At 45.1% G+C, this 21,749-nt stretch overlaps 1 protein-coding gene across 1 annotated transcript in view; it reads right to left on the bottom strand.

The window, feature by feature from the left end:
- Positions 1–14,908: 14,908 nt before the first annotated feature.
- LOC134947648 (P2Y purinoceptor 4-like) overlaps positions 14,909–21,749 on the bottom strand; it is a 28,972-nt gene continuing 22,131 nt past the window's right edge. Inside the window, exon 2 of the mRNA XM_063935622.1 lies at positions 14,909–16,879. Coding sequence (XP_063791692.1) covers positions 15,215–16,822 — 1,608 coding nt within the window. The 5' untranslated portion in view covers positions 16,823–16,879 and the 3' untranslated portion in view covers positions 14,909–15,214. The remainder of the gene's footprint in view (positions 16,880–21,749) is intronic.

Genomic DNA, 21,749 nt, shown 5'->3' on the forward strand with positions numbered 1-21,749 from the left:
GATGCCTCACACAGATATTTTACTCCTTTCATATAAAAAATTTTCAACAGACATTACCTTGACATTTTCTCCTCTAAGTCTGTAGACATTGCTGACCCCAGACTCTTAATGCTCTGGATACTGAAGCAACTGCTACACCTGACTTTAATGACACCGCTCAGGAAATATGTAGCTTTTTTAGGGCACTTTCCATCCGTTTATCCCTTAGAACTGCACCATCCTCCAACAAAATAGTAGTCTTTGAAACTACCTCAGCAACTGCAGCATCAATTTTAGGTACCATACACCAGTTTAAAACCTGCTCATCCTCAATAGGAAACATACGGTCAGTCTTTTTAATATTACCAAGCCTTTTATCAATATTTTGCAACTCTTAACTGACAATGTCTTTAATGCTTTGTGAACTAGAAACTCCTAGTTTTTTTTTTTTTTTTGAACACTCTGCAAACAGTACATCTTCATCACCACATTTTCCTTCAGGCTCTTTATAATTCATAGTCTTATAAATATTCTTTAACAGACTGTCCACCAATTCAAATGTGAATTTCCTATACTCCTCCTGATACTCGTCATCATAACTACAATCATGTGAGACTGAATCCTCCACTGAATCAATGCTAGTCAAAGACCTAGACCTTTTACTTCCCTGCAACTCAGACAGCTGCTGCTTGGTAACAAACGAGCTCTTCATTCACTCTTTCAGATTCTGTATTTGTCTGGACTGATTAGAGTCACTGGCCTCATTTCTAGTGCAATCTTCACAGAATTTAGTATTCTCCACAGAAGAGAAGAATTTATCACAGGCAGCACACTGAATTTCCTTGTGCTTCTTTTTAGTTTTATACATCCTCTTCTTAGTTGGAGGCACACTATAATACTGGTATCATAACCTACTCTAACACTATATAATATAATATAATATAATATAATATAACATATATATATGCCCTCTATGAGGACTTACCTCTTTAGGGCAACAGTTGGCTTTGGGGAAGAAGGCTCCTCCATGATATTGCTGCTGGTATGCACAGGAACCTGCCCAGCCATTCAGGGAGACACTGCAGTCTGAATCTCTGTGTGCAGTAGTGATGAGCGCCTGAAATTTTTCGGGTTTTGTGTTTTGGTTTTGGGTTCGGTTCCGCGGCCGTGTTTTGGGTTCGACCGCGTTTTGGCAAAACCTCACCGAATTTTTTTTGTCGGATTCGGGTGTGTTTTGGATTCGGGTGTTTTTTTCAAAAAACCCTAAAAAACAGCTTAAATCATAGAATTTGGGGGTCATTTTGATCCCATATTATTATTAACCTCAAAAACCATAATTTCCACTCATTTTCAGTCTATTCTGAATACCTCACACCTCACAATATTATTTTTAGTCCTAAAATTTGCACCGAGGTCGCTGGATGACTAAGCTAAGCGACCCTAGTGGCCGACACAAACACCTGGCCCATCTAGGAGTGGCACTGCAGTGTCACATAGGATGTCCCTTCCAAAAAACCCTCCCCAAACAGCACATGACGCAAAGAAAAAAAGAGGCGCAATGAGGTAGCTGTGTGAGTAAGATTAGCGACCCTAGTGGCCGACACAAACACCGGGCCCATTTAGGAGTGGCACTGCAGTGTCACGCAGGATGTCCCTTCCAAAAAACCCTCCCCAAACAGCACATGACGCAAAGAAAAAAAGAGGCGCAATGAGGTAGCTGTGTGAGTAAGATTAGCGACCCTAGTGGCCGACACAAACACCGGGCCCATCTAGGAGTGGCACTGCAGTGTCACGTAGGATGTCCCTTCCAAAAAACCCTCCCCAAACAGCGCATGACGCAAAGAAAAAAAGAGGCGCAATGAGGTAGCTGTGTGAGTAAGATTAGCGACCGTAGTGGCCGACACAAACACCGGGCCCATTTAGGAGTGGCACTGCAGTGTCACGCAGGATGTCCCTACCAAAAAACCCTCACCAAACAGCACATGACGCAAAGAAAAAAAAAAAGGCGCAATGAGGTAGCTGTGTGAGTAAGATTAGCGACCCTAGTGGCCGACACAAACACCGGGCCCATTTAGGAGTGGCACTGCAGTGTCACGCAGGATGTCCCTTCCAAAAAACCCTCCCCAAACAGCACATGACGCAAAGAAAAATAAAAGAAAAAAGAGGTGCAAGATGGAATTGTCCTTGGGCCCTCCCACCCACCCTTATGTTGTATAAACAAAACAGGACATGCACACTTTAACCAACCCATCATTTCAGTGACAGGGTCTGCCACACGACTGTGACTGATATGACGGGTTGGTTTGGACCCCCCCCAAAAAAGAAGCAATTAATCTCTCCTTGCACAAACTGGCTCTACAGAGGCAAGATGTCCACCTCATCATCATCCTCCGATATATCACCGTGTACATCCCCCTCCTCACAGATTATCAATTCGTCCCCACTGGAATCCACCATCTCAGCTCCCTGTGTACTTTGTGGAGGCAATTGCTGCTGGTCAATGTCTCCGCGGAGGAATTGATTATAATTCATTTTAATGAACATCATCTTCTCCACATTTTCTGGATGTAACCTCGTACGCCGATTGCTGACAAGGTGAGCGGCGGCACTAAACACTCTTTCGGAGTACACACTTGTGGGAGGGCAACTTAGGTAGAATAAAGCCAGTTTGTGCAAGGGCCTCCAAATTGCCTCTTTTTCCTGCCAGTATAAGTATGGACTGTGTGACGTGCCTACTTGGATGCGGTCACTCATATAATCCTCCACCATTCTTTCAATGGGGAGAGAATCATATGCAGTGACAGTAGACGACATGTCCGTAATCGTTGTCAGGTCCTTCAGTCCGGACCAGATGTCAGCATCAGCAGTCGCTCCAGACTGCCCTGCATCACCGCCAGCGGGTGGGCTCGGAATTCTGAGCCTTTTCCTCGCACCCCCAGTTGCGGGAGAATGTGAAGGAGGAGATGTTGACAGGTCGCGTTCCGCTTGACTTGACAATTTTCTCACCAGCAGGTCTTTCAACCCCAGCAGACTTGTGTCTGCCGGAAAGAGAGATCCAAGGTAGGCTTTAAATCTAGGATCGAGCATGGTGGCCAAAATGTAGTGCTCTGATTTCAACAGATTGACCACCCGTGAATCCTTGTTAAGCGAATTAAGGGCTCCATCCACAAGTCCCACATGCCTAGCGGAATCGCTCCGTGTTAGCTCCTCCTTCAATGTCTCCAGCTTCTTCTGCAAAAGCCTGATGAGGGGAATGACCTGACTCAGGCTGGCAGTGTCTGAACTGACTTCACGTGTGGCAAGTTCAAAGGGCAGCAGAACCTTGCACAACGTTGAAATCATTCTCCACTGCGCTTGAGACAGGTGCATTCCACCTCCTATATCGTGCTCAATTGTATAGGCTTGAATGGCCTTTTGCTGCTCCTCCAACCTCTGAAGCATATAGAGGGTTGAATTCCACCTCGTTACCACTTCTTGCTTCAGATGATGGCAGGGCAGGTTCAGTAGTTTTTGGTGGTGCTCCAGTCTTCTGTACGTGGTGCCTGTACGCCGAAAGTGTCCCGCAATTCTTCTGGCCACCGACAGCATCTCTTGCACGCCCCTGTCGTTTTTTAAATAATTCTGCACCACCAAATTCAAGGTATGTGCAAAACATGGGACGTGCTGGAATTTGCCCATATTTAATGCACACACAATATTGCTGGCGTTGTCCGATGCCACAAATCCACAGGAGAGTCCAATTGGGGTAAGCCATTCCGCGATGATCTTCCTCAGTTGCCGTAAGAGGTTTTCAGCTGTGTGCGTATTCTGGAAAGCGGTGATACAAAGCGTAGCCTGCCTAGGAAAGAGTTGGCGTTTGCGAGATGCTGCTACTGGTGCCGCCGCTGCTGTTCTTGCGGCGGGAGTCCATACATCTACCCAGTGGGCTGTCACAGTCATATAGTCCTGACCCTGCCCTGCTCCACTTGTCCACATGTCCGTGGTTAAGTGGACATTGGGTACAGCTGCATTTTTTAGGACACTGGTGACTCTTTTTCTGAGGTCTGTGTACATTTTCGGTATCGCCTGCCTAGAGAAATGGAACCTAGATGGTATTTGGTACCGGGGACACAGTACCTCCAACAAGTCTCTAGTTGGCTCTGCAGTAATGATGGATACCGGAACCACGTTTCTCACCACCCAGGATGCCAAGGCCTCAGTTATCCGCTTTGCAGTAGGATGACTGCTGTGATATTTCATCTTCCTCGCAAAGGACTGTTGGACAGTCAATTGCTTGGTGGAAGTAGTAAAAGTGGTCTTACGACTTCCCCTCTGGGATGACCATCGACTCCCAGCAGCAACAACAGCAGCGCCAGCAGCACTAGGCGTTACACGCAAGGATGCATCGGAGGAATCCCAGGCAGGAGAGGAATCATCAGAATTGCCAGTGACATGGCCTGCAGGACTATTGGCATTCCTGGGGAAGGAGGAAATTGACACTGAGGGAGTTGGTGGGGTGGTTTGCGTGAGCTTGGTTACAAGAGGAAGGGATTTACTGGTCAGTGGACTGCTTCCGCTGTCACCCAAAGTTTTTGAACTTGTCACTGACTTATTATGAATGCGCTGCAGGTGACGTATAAGGGAGGATGTTCCGAGGTGGTTAACGTCCTTACCCCTACTTATTACAGCTTGACAAAGGGAACACACGGCTTGACACCTGTTGTCCGCATTTCTGTTGAAATACCTCCACACCGAAGAGCTGATTTTTTTGGTATTTTCACCAGGCATGTCAACGGCCATATTCCTCCCACGGACAACAGGTGTCTCCCCGGGTGCCTGACTTAAACAAACCACCTCACCATCAGAATCCTCCTGGTCAATTTCCTCCCCAGCGCCAGCAACACCCATATCCTCCTCATCCTGGTGTACTTCAACACTGACATCTTCAATCTGACTATCAGGAACTGGACTGCGGGTGCTCCTTCCAGCACTTGCAGGGGGCGTGCAAATGGTGGAAGGCGCATGCTCTTCACGTCCAGTGTTGGGAAGGTCAGGCATCGCAACCGACACAATTGGACTCTCCTTGTGGATTTGGGATTTCGAAGAACGCACAGTTCTTTGCGGTGCTACTGCTTTTGCCAGCTTGAGTCTTTTCATTTTTCTAGCGAGAGGCTGAGTGCCTCCATCCTCATGTGAAGCTGAACCACTAGCCATGAACATAGGCCAGGGCCTCAGCCGTTCCTTGCCACTCCGTGTGGTAAATGGCATATTGGCAAGTTTACGCTTCTCCTCCGACAATTTTATTTTAGGTTTTGGAGTCCTTTTTTTACTGATATTTGGTGTTTTGGATTTGACATGCTCTGTACTATGACATTGGGCATCGGCCTTGGCAGACGACGTTGCTGGCATTTCATCGTCTCGGCCATGACTAGTGGCAGCAGCTTCAGCACGAGGTGGAAGTGGATCTTGATCTTTCCCTAATTTTGGAACCTCAACATTTTTGTTCTCCATATTTTAATAGGCACAACTAAAAGGCACCTCAGGTAAACAATGGAGATGGATGGATACTAGTATACAATTATGGACGGACTGCCGAGTGCCGACACAGAGGTAGCTACAGCCATGGACTACCGTACTGTACTGTGTCTGCTGCTAATATAGACTGGTTGATAAAGAGATGTAGTAGTATGTATGTATAAAGAAGAAAGAAAAAAAAACCACGGGTAGGTGGTATACAATTATGGACGGACTGCCGAGTGCCGACACAGAGGTAGCTACAGCCGTGAACTACCGTACTGTACTGTGTCTGCTGCTAATATAGACTGGTTGATAAAGAGATGTAGTAGTATGTATGTATAAAGAAGAAAGAAAAAAAAACCACGGGTAGGTGGTATACAATTATGGACGGACTGCCGAGTGCCGACACAGAGGTAGCTACAGCCGTGGACTACCGTACTGTACTGTGTCTGCTGCTAATATAGACTGGTTGATAAAGAGATGTAGTAGTATGTATGTATAAAGAAGAAAGAAAAAAAAAACCACGGGTAGGTGGTATACAATTATGGACGGACTGCCGAGTGCCGACACAGAGGTAGCTACAGCCGTGAACTACCGTACTGTACTGTGTCTGCTGCTAATATAGACTGGTTGATAAAGAGATGTAGTAGTATGTATGTATAAAGAAGAAAGAAAAAAAAACCACGGGTAGGTGGTATACAATTATGGACGGACTGCCGAGTGCCGACACAGAGGTAGCTACAGCCGTGGACTACCGTACTGTACTGTGTTTGCTGCTAATATAGACTGGTTGATAAAGAGATGTAGTAGTATGTATGTATAAAGAAGAAAGAAAAAAAAACCACGGGTAGGTGGTATACAATTATGGACGGACTGCCGAGTGCCGACACAGAGGTAGCTACAGCCGTGAACTACCATACTGTACTGTGTCTGCTGCTAATATAGACTGGTTGATAAAGAGATGTAGTAGTATGTATGTATAAAGAAGAAAGAAAAAAAAACCATGGGTAGGTGGTATACAATTATGGACGGACTGCCGAGTGCCGACACAGAGGTAGCTACAGCCGTGGACTACCGTACTGTACTGTGTCTGCTGCTAATATAGACTGGTTGATAAAGAGATGTAGTAGTATGTATGTATAAAGAAGAAAGAAAAAAAAACCACGGGTAGGTGGTATACAATTATGGACGGACTGCCGAGTGCCGACACAGAGGTAGCTACAGCCGTGAACTACCGTACTGTACTGTGTCTGCTGCTAATATAGACTGGTTGATAAAGAGATGTAGTAGTATGTATGTATAAAGAAGAAAAAAAAAAAACCACGGGTAGGTGGTATACAATTATGGACGGACTGCCGAGTGCCGACACAGAGGTAGCTACAGCCGTGGACTACCGTACTGTACTGTGTCTGCTGCTAATATAGACTGGTTGATAAAGAGATGTAGTAGTATGTATGTATAAAGAAGAAAGAAAAAAAAACCTCGGGTAGGTGGTATACAATTATGGACGGACTGCCGAGTGCCGACACAGAGGTAGCTACAGCCGTGAACTACCGTACTGTACTGTGTCTGCTGCTAATATAGACTGGTTGATAAAGAGATGTAGTAGTATGTATGTATAAAGAAGAAAGAAAAAAAAACCACGGGTAGGTGGTATACAATTATGGATGGACTGCCGAGTGCCGACACAGAGGTAGCTACAGCCGTGAACTACCGTACTGTGTCTGCTGCGACTGGATGATAAATAATGATATAAAAAATATATATATATCACTACTGCAGCCGGACAGGTATATATTATATAATGACGGACCTGCTGGACACTGTCTGTCAGCAGAATGAGTTTTTTATAGAATAAAAAAAAAAACACCACACAAGTGAAGTCACACGACGAGTGTTTAACTTTTTCAGGTAATCACAATATAGTATACTACTAACTATACTGGTGGTCAGTGTGGTCAGGTCACTGGTCAGTCACACTGGCAGTGGCACTCCTGCAGCAAAAGTGTGCACTGTTTAATTTTAATATAATATGTACTCCTGGCTCCTGCTATAACCTATAACTGGCACTGCAGTGCTCCCCAGTCTCCCCCACAATTATAAGCTGTGTGAGCTGAGCACAGTCAGATATATATACATAGATGATGCAGCACACTGGGCTGAGCAGTGCACACAGATATGGTATGTGACTGAGTCACTGTGTGTATCGTTTTTTTCAGGCAGAGAACGGATATATTAAATAAAACAAAACTGCACTGTCTGGTGGTCACTGTGGTCAGTCACTAGTAAACTCTGCACTCTCTACACTTCTACAGTACTCCTAAGCTCCAGTAAATCAGGTCAATCTCTCTCTCTCTCTTCTAATCTAAATGGAGAGGACGCCAGCCACGTCCTCTCCCTATCAATCTCAATGCACGTGTGAAAATGGCGGCGACGCGCGGCTCCTTATATAGAATCCGAGTCTCGCGAGAATCCGACAGCGTCATGATGACGTTCGGGCGCGCTCGGGTTAACCGAGCAAGGCGGGAGGATCCGAGTCTGCTCGGACCCGTGAAAAAAACCATGAAGTTCGGGCGGGTTCGGATTCAGAGAAACCGAACCCGCTCATCTCTAGTGTGCAGTGCCATTTTATTTTATTTTTTTTAAACAGCTCCTTATCATAGAGCTGCAGCACTTGTGCAGAGCTTCCCTCTAATCCTCCAGGGATGCCTGCCACCCAGCACTTCCGCCCGCCAGCGGCCACTGTCGAGCGCTCCCTTCCGCCCGCCAGTGCGTCCCTTCCCCTAGCCGCACTTCCACCCACACCACGGAATGGGGAGAACGCAAGCACAGGGGAAAAGTGGTATGTGCACTATGATGCGGCGATGCAGAGAGGCCTCTATACAAAAGCAGGCTGCGGGCAGACACCTTAAGCTGTTTAGTGGGGACTTACTCATACTGCCCCTAGCACACTTTGCCACTCTTCCCAGGGAGCCACCCTCTTCCAGTATAAAGCAATAACCGCAAACTGGGAATATTAGAGGTAAGCCTAAAAAAATAAAATAAAAACAAAAATAAAACAACAAACACTACTCTGCTCTAATAGGAGACAGGAAAAAAGACTAGGGAGGAGGAAGAGGAGGGTCGCTTTATACCCAGAGTGGGCGGTACTTAGCTGCTGGAAAAAAAAACCTACCTGTCTAATTATAGGAGGATGGATACAATCCCCAGAGTAATGGCTGCCATGAAGGAACGCAGAAGAAAGTGTTATTATCTTTACAGAAAGGGAGTTCTTTCATTCTTCTGTCCTTTTTGATTACTTCTATGGCAGTGCTTGGTTTCTGTCAGTAAATTCCAACTATGTCTCCTGACAGAATGTGTTACCTATAAAGTAAACCCACTACATCCATTAAACTGGGCACAAAGAACTTCTCCTCCCTCTTACTCCCACAGCCTTTCCAGAAAGGTACAGTAGCGAGGGACATTCCAATACAGACTGCTTCAGGGACAATCTGTTTTTATTAAGACCAGGGTTTAAGATTTTTAGCATGTAACCATGGAAATCTTTACAGCCCAGTGATAAAAGCAGGGATTAACAAAAGAGGGAACTGTCCGGACACATATTGTAAGACTGGAGGGGGGGTGCAGAACCAATACTGTAAGATGTGAGAAAGAAAAAAGTGTAATTATAAATAATGTCAGATATACATCGTTGTAATCACATAAGTTTATTTAGGCATTCTTCTACAATGTAAGATAAAATAAATTCTGAAGTTATAGTCAAGAAGGTTTTCTATCCAGGAGTAATGAAAAAAAGAATTTGCAGGGTTCAATTCAATCCCTACCTGCCTACTCTCCAGGAATGGCCGGGAGGCTCCCGAAAACTGGGTGACCCTCCCGGCCCCCCCAGAAGAGCAGGCAAGTCTCCCGATTTTTGTGGTCCCTCCTGCCCGGCCCCCACTTAGTGAGTAAAGTGGACGGTCGGGGCAGTCTATGACGCGATTCTTGTTGAATTGCATCATCATAGCCACACCCCTTGCAGTATAATGCCGGTAATATTGGCATTACAGTGCAGGGCAGGGCTTAAATGACGCGACCTGGCAACCAAACCCCCGTACCGCCTCTGCCCCACCCCTTCAGCTCATCATTGCCCTGCCTCGCTACCCTGCTGAGTCGATCTTGCTGCTCTCTCCCAAAGACAGCAGCCAGAAAGTCGGTAAGTATGATTCAATCCCGTACAATGGCCCTCATTCATATGTGGTTGAAGGAGCTATCACTGCTGCTTACATAGAAGCATCACTGATAGCGCTAATATGGTAATTCAGCAGGAGGTGTCACGCCTCCGGCATGCATTACTGATCCTGCGTATCAGATCATATGCGACACCATTGACCGGCTGCGTGACCCATGAGCCGCTGCAAGTCCTACAGTACCTAGAGGTCAGGAAATCTCTGTCTGACTGAGATCCTGGCCTGTTCCCTCCCCTGCAATGGCGGCGTCATGCTTCCGTTTGGAGAAACTGAGGCAGAAGCCACTCCCAGACGGCATCAGACTGTCAATCACTGACAGTCTGATGCCGTAGTGCGACCAACGTTGCAGACCCGTACAGCACATGTGCAGTCAGAGCCGGCCCTAACCAATATGATGCCCTAGGCAAGATTTTGGCTGGTGCCCCCTTGCACAGACGCTAGTTCCACCTCTGACTCTGTACTCCTTTCCCAGCACCATCACCCCTCACCCATAGCAGTCCTCATTTTGGTGCTCCTACCCCCTATATTTTAAATAGGAACAGTGTGCACATTTGGTGTGCAGCTCAAAACAGTGCGCGTTCTTGCTGGGAAGGGGTATGGCCACACAATACTACCCCCAGTTGAAATTATGCCACAGAGTACTGCAACTTTATTCACATTATACTATATCATGCAATAGTGTCTCTTATTCATGTTACATCACACAGTAGTACCATGTTACTCCTCACATTAGTGCCTCTTATTCACATTACACCACACCATATTGCTCTTTATTCACATTACACCACACAGTAGTGCCCTTTGTGTACGTTACTCTACAAACTACTGTAGTACACCTTATACCAGAGGTTCCCAAACGGTGTGCCGTGGCTCCCTGGGGTGCCTCGGGACACTTGCAGGGGTGCCCTGGGTTGGTGGTCCAGGACCAATTCAAATTATTCATGGTCAATATAATAGGCAAAACCAGTGCTGGTGGCTGCCAGTCATAAAATATGTGGCCAAATAGAAGCAAATCTTGTCCCTCGCCACACAACTGACCCTAAGGATGACATATAAACGCGATCTACTTAATGTAAGATTTCTTTCTAAATTTCTCAATAAGACATTTTTGGCCTAGGGGTGCCGTGAAAAAAATTCTGATATTCTAGGGTGCCGTAATTCAAAAAAGTTTGGAAACCACTGCATTATACACATAATGCCGCACGTTAATAATGCATTTCGTATGCAGATAGAGTCGCAGTCAAACACAGAATATAGGCATGCTGCATATCATTATAATCAGCAGAAGCTGCTTGTGCCCCTAGGCATTCCAAATGCCCTAGGCATTTGCCTAGTTTGCCTATGCCTAGGACCGGCTCTGTGTGCAGTACAGGTCCAACGCATGCGCAAAGTACCAAACATTGGCCCTCATTCCGAGTTGATCGCTCGCTAGCTGCTTTTAGCAGCAGTGCAAACGCTAAGCCGCCGCCCTCTGGGAGTGTATCTTAGCTTAGCAGAAGTGCGAACGAAAGGATCGCAGCGCTGCTGCAAAAAAAGACTGAGCAGTTTCTGAGTAGCTCGAGACTTACTCCTAGCTAGCGATCACTTCAGTCTGTTTAGTTCCTGGTTTGACGTCACAAACACGCCCTGCGTTCGGCCAGCCACTCCTGCATTTTTATCTGGCACGCCTGCGTTTTTCCACACACTCCCCGAAAACGGTCAGTTACCACCCAGAAACACCCACTTCCTGTCAATCACTCTGCGGCCAGCAGAGCGACTGAAAAGCCTTGCTAGAGCTTGTGTGAAACTGCATCAGCTTTTGTGAAAGTACATTGCGCGTGCGCAGTGCACACCATACGCATACGCAGAAGTGCCGATTTTTTTGCCTGATCGCTGTGCTGCGAACAACGGCAGCTAGTGATCAACTCGGAATGAGGGCCATTGTTGCTTTGCTCCATGAATCACAACTCTGCAACGGGATCTGAATGAGGGCCAATGTCCTGTGGAGTGCCTACGGAATACTTGTGAAGTCAATCTGCAGCAATATATACAATAGAAGTGTGCAGGAAAATGAGCTAAGATTCCTTGCTGTAATAAGCCGTAATGTGTGCAGCCAGACACAGTGGTGATGACTGAGCGCACATGGGAAGGATTTAAATCAGCCATGTAATATTTTAATTATAGTTTACAAGTATCAATTAAAGTCACTGTGGCTGTGCAGGGTCAGCATATTGCATCATTTGACCATGCCCTCATGATGCAATGCACAAATCGCAGCACAGTGTATAAGGTGCTGGGATATGATGACGATAATTGCGGTATCACCCCTACTCCTTTTGCTCATTTCACTAATAAGAGGGTGGGATACGAACAGTGCTGGAAAACCCAAAATTTAGTAGTCTCCTGGTTGTTCAGCGAGAGTATGAAGTAAAGTTGTTCCCAACTAGAACATTTGCACCTGGGATAGTTTGCACCTGATGGTTTACGTCCATTTTTCGATGGTGGTGTTTCTGCACATGTAGGACCTGCTCTGCGCATGTACAGGACTGGTCCTGCAGCGTGATCGCATGCAGTGCCTTCTTTGACAGGCTGCTGACATTTGGGGCAGGGGGCGGAGCTGAACAGTGTTCCCGAAAACAGTGGCATATCGCCTTTGTTTTTTGTAAGTGGTAAGGCCTGGGACCGCGTCTTCGGATGTAGATTTCCTAACCCCGAGTGGTGTGAACAGCCCGGCCATCCTATGCAACCTGACGGTTACCGCGCAAGTGATATGCTGTTGCTTCTTTGGGTGCCCAGCTTTTGCTGACATTTGGATAAAGCGTAAGTTATTCTGTTAGCTGCATTTTTCAAAGGTTCACACAGGGTCAATCTTAGGGGGTCATTCAGACCCTGACGCATCAATGGTCTGCAGCACAGTTTGACGATGGCGGCAAACTATGTATGGGTAGCGGCTGCATCAGCGTTGGGGGGGCTAGGCGGGGCAGACGGGGACCATTTTTAGGGTGGCTGTGTGACGTCACACGCCACTGCACCAAACTATAAAATGGCAGCAAACCGCCTGACAGCACAGCCAGGCTGCGCTGCCAGGGGTCAACCTTAGTTCTGATGTGTCCGCAATCTAATTGCAGATGCATCGGGAAGCGGCCCCCATCATGTGAGGAGGTGAACGCAGATCTGGCTGCATATGCAGCGATCCGCGTTCATCTCTGAATAACCCCCATAGTGTGAAGACATGGGGTAATTAGCTTGGTAGAGAGGCGAATTTGTGCAGTGTCTATGTGCTCAAACAGAATTCAATATAGCTTTTAGGTAAATGAATGGAATGGTGCTATACTTTCAGAATAAATTGACAAGAGAACAGATAATACCAAATGCATAGCCCACATTCAGGGCAATGACTCACTTCTACGCCCCTGACTAACCTTGGGCCGTTAATCTGCATACATAAAGGCCCATATTTATCAAGCCTTGTTAAGTGATACATTGCACAGTGATAAAGTACCAACCAGTCAGCTCCTAACTGCCATTTTTCAAACACGGCCTGTAACATGACAGGAGCTGGTTGGTTGGTACTTTATCACCGTGCAATTTATCACTCTCCAAGGCTTGATAAATCTAGCCCAAGTCTCTTAAATGAAAACTCTAAGTCCTGTCTCTCACAGGTACAATGCACATTCACAGTCCTGCTTCCTGCTGCCATAACACAGACACCGGCCTACTCACACTCAAGGCTCCCCACCATGCTTCTTCCCAATCAAGTGTAGCTCAGTCCCAGAGTTTCATGGCCTTCTCTGTCTCCTATAGGTTTAGGCTCAGGCCTCCTGGCCCCCAGTGGAACAATGAGCTCTGTCTGGTTTTGTCTCAACAGGGCAGCTTTTACACAGGCCACAACTTGTCTTGAATGCAGAATCTTCCAATCTGACTCTCAGCTGCAACAATTAGGTGTTCTCACACCTGCCTTATCTTCCCTATGTGGGCAGATCCCTCCAGCCACACTCTGAATAATATCCCTTTTCCACTAGTAGCACAGGTCGCAGCCGTGTCGCCTGACACGGCTGCGACCCGTGCTACAGCCCCCTTTCAGACAGCGCTCCCCAACCCGGCATATTGCCGGGTTGGTGACGCTGCTAGTGACGCTGCAGGGGCGGCGCTGGGAGATCACATGATCTCCCAGCGCCGCCCTCCCATACACTGTGAACGGGAGCCGTGTCGCCTCGACACGACTCCCGTTCACACTAGACAGCTAGCCGGGTTGAACACGTGTTCAACCCGGCTAGCTACCCGGGTAGGATCAAGTAATCCGGGAATTTGCAGGGGGACCCTTTTCCACTAGGGAAAAACTCGGGTAAATGCGCGCCCCTGCGCATTTACCCGTGTTTTAAGGAGCTTGTGGAAAAGGGGTATAAGTGTAAGTAACTTCATACTGCCACAATAACTAAAACATTGCAAGCAGACCACAAGAAACACATTACAGTAAGATTTCTACATAAAAGCAGAGTTGTATTTTAAATATTCTATATTTTGCTTGAGAAGTTTTTTTTTATAATTACTTTTTATTTTTCACACAGAAGCTATAGTGCCAGACAACCAGAAAGGTACACAAACAATTTTAAAGTGGGTGCAGGTTTTCATTATTGTATGATCTCACCTACAATTTCCTGTTGGCCATATCATTATGTCTAATACAGTATGTCAGATACAAAAGGATAAATGTAATAGCCTGTTAGCTGCCGGAGGTGCAGGACTTTGTGCAACTCTACCTGTTTTTTTAAAGCGCCAATCAGTTACAAGGCAAAACCAACCAGCAACCCCTCCCATTGACCATATCTGGTATGTTGACCATAGCAACCAATCAGATTCCAGGTATTATCTTCTAGAAGGTGCTAGGTAAATGAGAAGTAGAATCTGATTGGTTGCTATCTTAAATAGAACTCCCATCTTTGTAAATTTACCCAATTGATGGTTACTTCTAATGCTTTACACACAAAGGGAGATATTCAAATGTTTGAAAAGTCGGCTGGGTGTCTGTTTTTTCCTGTCTATTAGATAGGAAAAAACTGACTCCCAACTGACTTTTCAAACATTTCAATCTCCCCCAAAGAGTTCAGGATCAGGTACCAGTTAGGGGATAGAGGAGACATTATAGACGTTATGCAAAGTTAAAAAAAGTGCAATACACATCCAAAACTTATTTGCAAACACAAATTTATTTGTTCTCCGGTAATAATAAAATGTATTTATTTAAATACAAACCATAGGACATTTCCTTATTTGCAATTCTACTCTACCTTAATTTGTCATTTTGAATAGAAAATGATAGAACTCTTCAATATAGAATCAGTGTAACATTTCATGAGCTTTCTGTGTAAATCCAGGACACAGTTCTGTTATACAAGTCTTACATTCAGTTCATGCTATAGCTTACAACTTGACTTACAGTTATGTCCAAAGCAGTGATAATAGAGGGGTAAAATATCTGCCCTCTCCATTAGAATAGAGAATGTTAGTTGATCTGTTTTACTTCTGTTAGCTTACATATTGGGTAGACTCTGCAGATTTTTCTCTCCCTCTGAATCTTCTATGGGCCACACGCACTGTTCACCTTGGCTCACAAAATCCAGTAGATTCCAGGAGGAGCTGCTATACACGTCACATGATTTCTCTTCCAGGGTTCCGTGATTTGACCCTCCAACATGTCTCACATGTTTCAAACTCCAGCGGCCTCTATTTTCTTCTCTGACATTTTCTATCTTCCTGTCTGACTTTATTTCACTTTTTTTTCTGTTAATTTTGTTATCAATATTACTGCATTCTATCACATGTATTCCCTCTTGATTTTTACCTACATTTTTCTTGTGTTCAATTTCATTTTCTTCTCCATTACCCAGCCTAATGTCTTCCTCCCATGCAACGTCTTTGCTCTTCATCTTCTTTTTATTTTTCATAGAACTAGCAATGTTATCTATCAGTGTTGGATCATTACTGTCCCAGTCTGCATTTCTTTCTGGTTCCATATCACTTTTATGTCTTCCTTCCTCTCTAACTTCTAAGAGATTACCCAGGCTACCATTTGTTTGTACGTCCTCAGCAGAAATCACTGCCACATTGCTCCTTCTTCTGTGTGGCTCAAGCCCAGAACTGCTAACAGGGTGACGTCTCCAGCATGCACTTGATATTGCTGTGACAAGCCTCCTTTGGTAGTTTTCACTAGCTAGGAAATACAACACAGGGTCAAAGCAGCTATTGGCACTAGCCAGTGGACGTGTTATCTTGTAGGTCAAATTTACCACATTGAGCAGTTGGCAATCTGCTTTTAGGAGTCTAGCATAATAATAGATTGTGCGCGTAATGTGGAATGGACAGAAACAAATAATAAATACTGTCAGCACCACAGCAATCGTTCTGATGGATTTCTTCTTGTAGGATGGAAGAGTCTGTTGGGACCCATTGACCAATGGCTTCATCAGTTCCCTAGTCATAAGCCCATAGCAGCCTGCAATCACCAGAAAGGGTATTCCAAATAGAAGGATCATAGCAGATGTACTATACTTCACATATTCCTCAAACTCCTCAGGCTGAGTTGTGTCATAGCACAGAGTGTCATTGCCCCTGGGGCTAACAGTAACAAATTTAAGATTAGGAACGAGACAAATACTAACTAATAGCCATACCACACCACAAAACATATGGGCATATTTAGACTTCATTCTCTGCAGAGAGAGAAGAGGGTGGCAAACACCCATGTAACGATGGACACTAATACCGGTGAGGAATAGGATACTGCAGTAGAGGTTTGTGTAAAAGAGGAAGCGCATTATCTTGCACAGTGCCACTCCAAATGGCCAGTTGTTGCGATCCGCATAGTAGTAGATGAGAGTGGGCAGTGATAGCAGATACAAAGTGTCAGATAAGGCAAGGTTGAACATATATACTGTAGTTGAGCTCCATGGGCGCATTTTTGCAAAAAAAATCCACATGGCTGTGAGATTTAATGGCAGCCCCAGCACAAAGACTGCACTGTAGGACACTGGCAGCAACAAAAACTTAAATTCCTCATTGAAGACACAGTAGCTGTCCTGATTGGTTGCATTTCGGGGGAAAGGAGATGGGAGAGAAGTTGTGGTATATGCATCAACCATTTTCTCCAGAACTGGGACGGAGAATCTTTTCTTGATAAACTTGGATGCAGGTAGGTTCTGAAAATAAAGGACACGTTATAATTATGTAGGACAATAACACATACAGAATTAGTAATCATATAATAGTATAAAATAAGTATCATTTTTAAAGATATTTTAGTACTAAAGCGCTTGATCTAAAATACATAGGGGATGGAAGAGGGATTTGACCAAATTGTATAAACAAAACAAAAAATTGAAAGTCTGCACTTACCATTATACATCATTAATGCTCCAAACTGTACTCTGTATCTAAAACAGGGAATGTTAGTTCCATATATTTTAACATATATTAAGCTGACCAACTCACACCAAATTCTTCCCCATATGGTCAGTCCTACACTGGAAATGTAAACATGACAACTGCTTTCCTTCTTGCTATACTTAAGTACAGCTTGAAATCAAATAATCAGACGTCATGGCCTGATATACACAACTGTACAGTACGTATCCTTTGCTGGTACGGAGAACCCAATATCAAAAATGTCTGTCTAGCTGAGCTCCAGAAGTCAATGAGAGCAAGTTGGCTGCGACCCAATCTGGATAAAACAAGGGTCCAAAGGTCCTTATGATATGACATAATTGACAAAGGACAAGAATACAGTCAACCAGCTGAATTTACCCTTGGGAGTTGCAATACACGTGTGGAATCTTGGTGTTTTCCTGGATGGTGGCTTAACACTTAAACAACAGATGTCAGCCATGATCAAATCCTCATTCTTTCATCTGAGGAACATACAGATTTGTCCACATACATCTTTGCCATATCCCGCCATGTATGGCACGGTTTTGCATGCCATAGACTCAGAGATTTAGCCATGCCTTTTGATTTTTCTTAATTTGCTTCTTTAATATGTTACTTTATACATATATTATAACAAAAAAATTAAATCCATCCACTCGCTACTTGTGAAAAACAACTTATCCGTGATTTGAATATTGTACCAAATTGAACAAAAGAGCAAAGATGTAAGTGGACACATCTGTAGGCCTAATTCATGTTTGCGACGTTCACACAACTGAGCGATTATCTGCAGAATGCGCATACACAGCAATTACACTGCACATGTGTGCTTTTGCGATTGTGCTCGTACATAGATTTTTATCGACGACTGATTGACAGGAAGGGACCGTATGGGAGTGTTATAGGGAGTGGCAGCAAAAACCCAGGCGTGTCATGGCTGTTTTCAGGGTATGCATCTGTCGTCAGCCGTGATCATGAACATAGAGAAACATGGCACCAGTGTCGCTACTGCCACGGCCAGTCTGCGTAGCCCTACGCATTTGCTAAGATTAGCAGTTCTGATTCAGAAAAAATACCAATTGCGAATGCAAAAGTATACAAATGTGAATTAGGCCCATAATCAGTATCAAGCACTTTATTCCCTCAGAAGGTCTGCTTATACTACATGCATTTGTGTTAACACGCAATTCCCTTTACCTGTGCATCCAAGCAAAACAATTGCATCACTTGCAGTTGGTATAAAATGCAGCAGCCAGTTTTGTTTCTGTCACATAACACCCATTTTCTACTCCCTTCACTGGCTGCATGCTGGATGACCCTACATAACCCACTTGCTCTCTTTGATCTTCAGATGAAGAACTATTAGCAGTACCTTGGTTCTCCTATAATTCATTGAGCCCCCTTCACTCTAGAAACCTTAAAAAATAGACTGAAGACTTACTTTGTGTGCTGAAGTATTTCATCAATGCCCCTATAGTTAAAAACAAAAATGGAACCTACATTTATTTTTCATCCAATAGGGGTCACTGGAGTACTCTTTGGATATGGACGGTGCAATAGCAGGGATAGGCACATTTAAATATTTAAACGTGTAACCCTCCATCCCCTCCATACTCCCAAGATGCCTCAGTGTTTTTTTATGTGCCTCATGGGATAGCTCATCCTGGACTGAAGTTCCAGACTTTAATTTTAATTTTTAATTTTACTTTTTAATTTTTAACCACAGCTCTTCCCAGCTTATTAAGAAGTTTGGGTCTGTGTGGGCTGCTACAAGCAGCAAAGGCTTGTCGGCACTCAGACAGGGGGGTCTCGCCATAGACCTTCATAAGCATATGGTGATTCCAGCCTTAGCTGAGGGAGCAGGACAGAGCTTAGAGATCCCAGAAGCAGGTAATGGTGGGGGTCAGCTCATGCTGCCCCGCTCAGTGTGCCCATCTTTTTTTCTATTGCACGCTCTCCCCAGCCCACTGTTGTGTACTGCTGCCCTGCACTACCCCACTGTGAGCAGCTGGTCAGCTCCCGCTCACCGCCCCCACTCCCAGCCCCACACTCTGTCAGCGGGCAATCAGCTCTTGCTAACGCCGGCCACTCCCAGCCCCTTGCTTTCTGCTGCTGTCTGCGGGGGGAAATCAGCCGCTGCTGTCACTCACACCACCGCTCCCAGCCCCTCGCTCTGTCAGTGGCTGCCGCTGCTCTGTTAAGTCCGTCTTCTGGAAGCACCTCAGGCAGGGGGAAGAGGTGCCACTTCCAGCGCTATACAACGGACGGTCAGCTCACACTGCCACTGCTCAGGGGAGGATCATTAGCGCAGCCTTCTGGTGCAACACAGACTAAGTGGGTACTACAGTGCAGTGCACTCGGTCTCATGCACACTTTAGTTATTTTACCTAATCTGTAAAAATAGCTGTATTATTGTTGTGTATATTGTCTGGCTCTGTGCATCATAAGTTAATGCAAAATTTAAAAAGCACCTTGTCTGCGAAAACTGTGATTGTGTTACGTGATGAAACTTCCCCTTGCACAATGTGTCTTGCAAAAACGGGTGCAAGTACTGGCCGCTGCCCTGATCCTCCTTAGCCGATAATGGCAGGTTTGATGGCTGATTTTTGTCAGGGTTGTCTGCAGCACATAAGTATCAGCCAAGGTCAATGCCGTCTGAGCAGCCAGAGTGGGCTCAGCATATTTCTAAAATTTCAAGTTAACACTCTGACAATTCAATGTATCTCAGGAAAAACAGGAGGAGGGTAAATTGGGCCAGGAGTCAGATAGTAAGGTCACTGAGCCCTGGCCAGCATGCATGTTGACACCTTTACTAGAGTCTCTGATGCTTGGTGAGGTTAAGTAAACGCTCTAATACGCTCTTAAGTGATTGATGATCTCTTCAGCGTGGTACGCCACGTTCTACATTTCACTAGCACATTGTTTGCTAAGAGACAAAGGGCGACTGAGTTTTCCTTATTCAGATTCTCTTAATTAGCAGTTGGTGTAAGCATGAAAAGATCCAGATATGCGTATTTTCTATACCAAAGCGATTTCTGTCTAACTCCACTTTTCCAGGTTCTGCCAACTAAATGGGAAAATGCTCCGCCAGTGGATTATTCAGTTTTGAAAACTTTCAAACAAATTCACTATTCCAGTCCCAGCTGCAACTACGCTAAAACACCCATCGGAGCGTAAGCTGGAGGCCATGTTAAAACCCATGTATACAGCAGCAGGAGTGTTGCTTATACCTGCTTTAGTTGTAGTTTTGGGTTACCAAGGCAGTAGTTGCATGGGCGAAATAACTCAGGTTAAGCCTACAACAAGGTCTTTACTCAGACCAGCTTATACTTTTTGCCAATCTTTTTTGTCAATTGGATGTGTATTTTTTTAGATTCGGCTTCTATGGATGTCGGGCAGGTTAGTTCTTGGCTTACAACTTCACTAATTATGGCCCGATGGGCACTTTGGTTGCGTTTTTGGTATTCGGAGGTTCAGTCAAAACTAGGAATAGAAGCGTTGCCTTACACTGGCAATATGTTATTTGGTCATACATGGGACTAATAGATTTCTTAGGCAACTGGGGGAAAAGTCTGTTTTCCTACTGTTGCTGCAACAGTTCCTAAGAGACAATATCCTAGACTAGCGTTCAATTATTTTACACCTCAGTTCTTTCGAGGCTGTGCTCAAGGCACAACCGCACAAAGAGGACGTGGTTTCAACAAACCACTAACCGTCATCAAGACACAAAGCCAGCTGACAAACTAGTGGCATGACGGGCTTCCAGCCCGTCTTGGATCTTCAGTTGTGGGAGCACGCCTTCAAACATTTCTCTTTGAGTGGTTTCAAACGTCCACAAATGGGTGGATCCGCAATTTAGTGATTGTACAACTCCGATGCGGTAATTTTTCAACACGGGTCTGCCTGTATCAGCAGATAAGAGGGCAGATCTGCAGACTGCTATTCAGTCTCTTGTAGATTCAGCAGTTTTAATTCATGTACCCGTACACCAACAAGGTCAGGGGTTTTATTCCAGTCTTTTTGGACTGCTCTGTCAGACTGATATTGAACCTAAAGGGGCTCAATCAGTACGTCACTTACTATAAATTCATGATGGAATCCCTGCGTTCAGGGATTGCAGGTTTAAAACCACAGAAATGTATAATTTCGCTGGATCTCAAGGATGCGTACTTACATTCCAATTGGGCAGAGCATCACAAAACCATTATTAATTTCAGGCACTACCGTTTGGCCTTTCATCAGCGCCTCGGGTATTCACAAACATGATGTCTGTGAGGATAGCTCATTTCACATCCATGGTAGTGATAATAGTTCCGTACTTAGACGACCTTCTCATCAAGGCTTCATCTCCTTCAAAATGCCTTACTGACGTACAATGTACTAGTTCAGCGCGATTGGCTTTTTAATCAAGCCTGGTCCTGTCTTAACAAATTCAAATTCTAGGAATGATTCTGGATACAGTGGATCAACAAATTTGCCTGCCAGACCAGTAAGCACACAGTATTCATCATCTGGTACAGTTAGTGCTCAAACCACGGACAGTCTTGGTGGACTTGTGCATTCCACTGTTAGGACAGATGGTGGCGTCTTTCGAAGCACTCCAATTTGGATCATTTCACTCACATCCTTTTCAGCTAGATCTTC

The sequence above is a fragment of the Pseudophryne corroboree genome, chromosome 8, assembly GCF_028390025.1.
Source record: "Pseudophryne corroboree isolate aPseCor3 chromosome 8, aPseCor3.hap2, whole genome shotgun sequence".
Lineage (NCBI taxonomy): Eukaryota > Metazoa > Chordata > Amphibia > Anura > Myobatrachidae > Pseudophryne > Pseudophryne corroboree.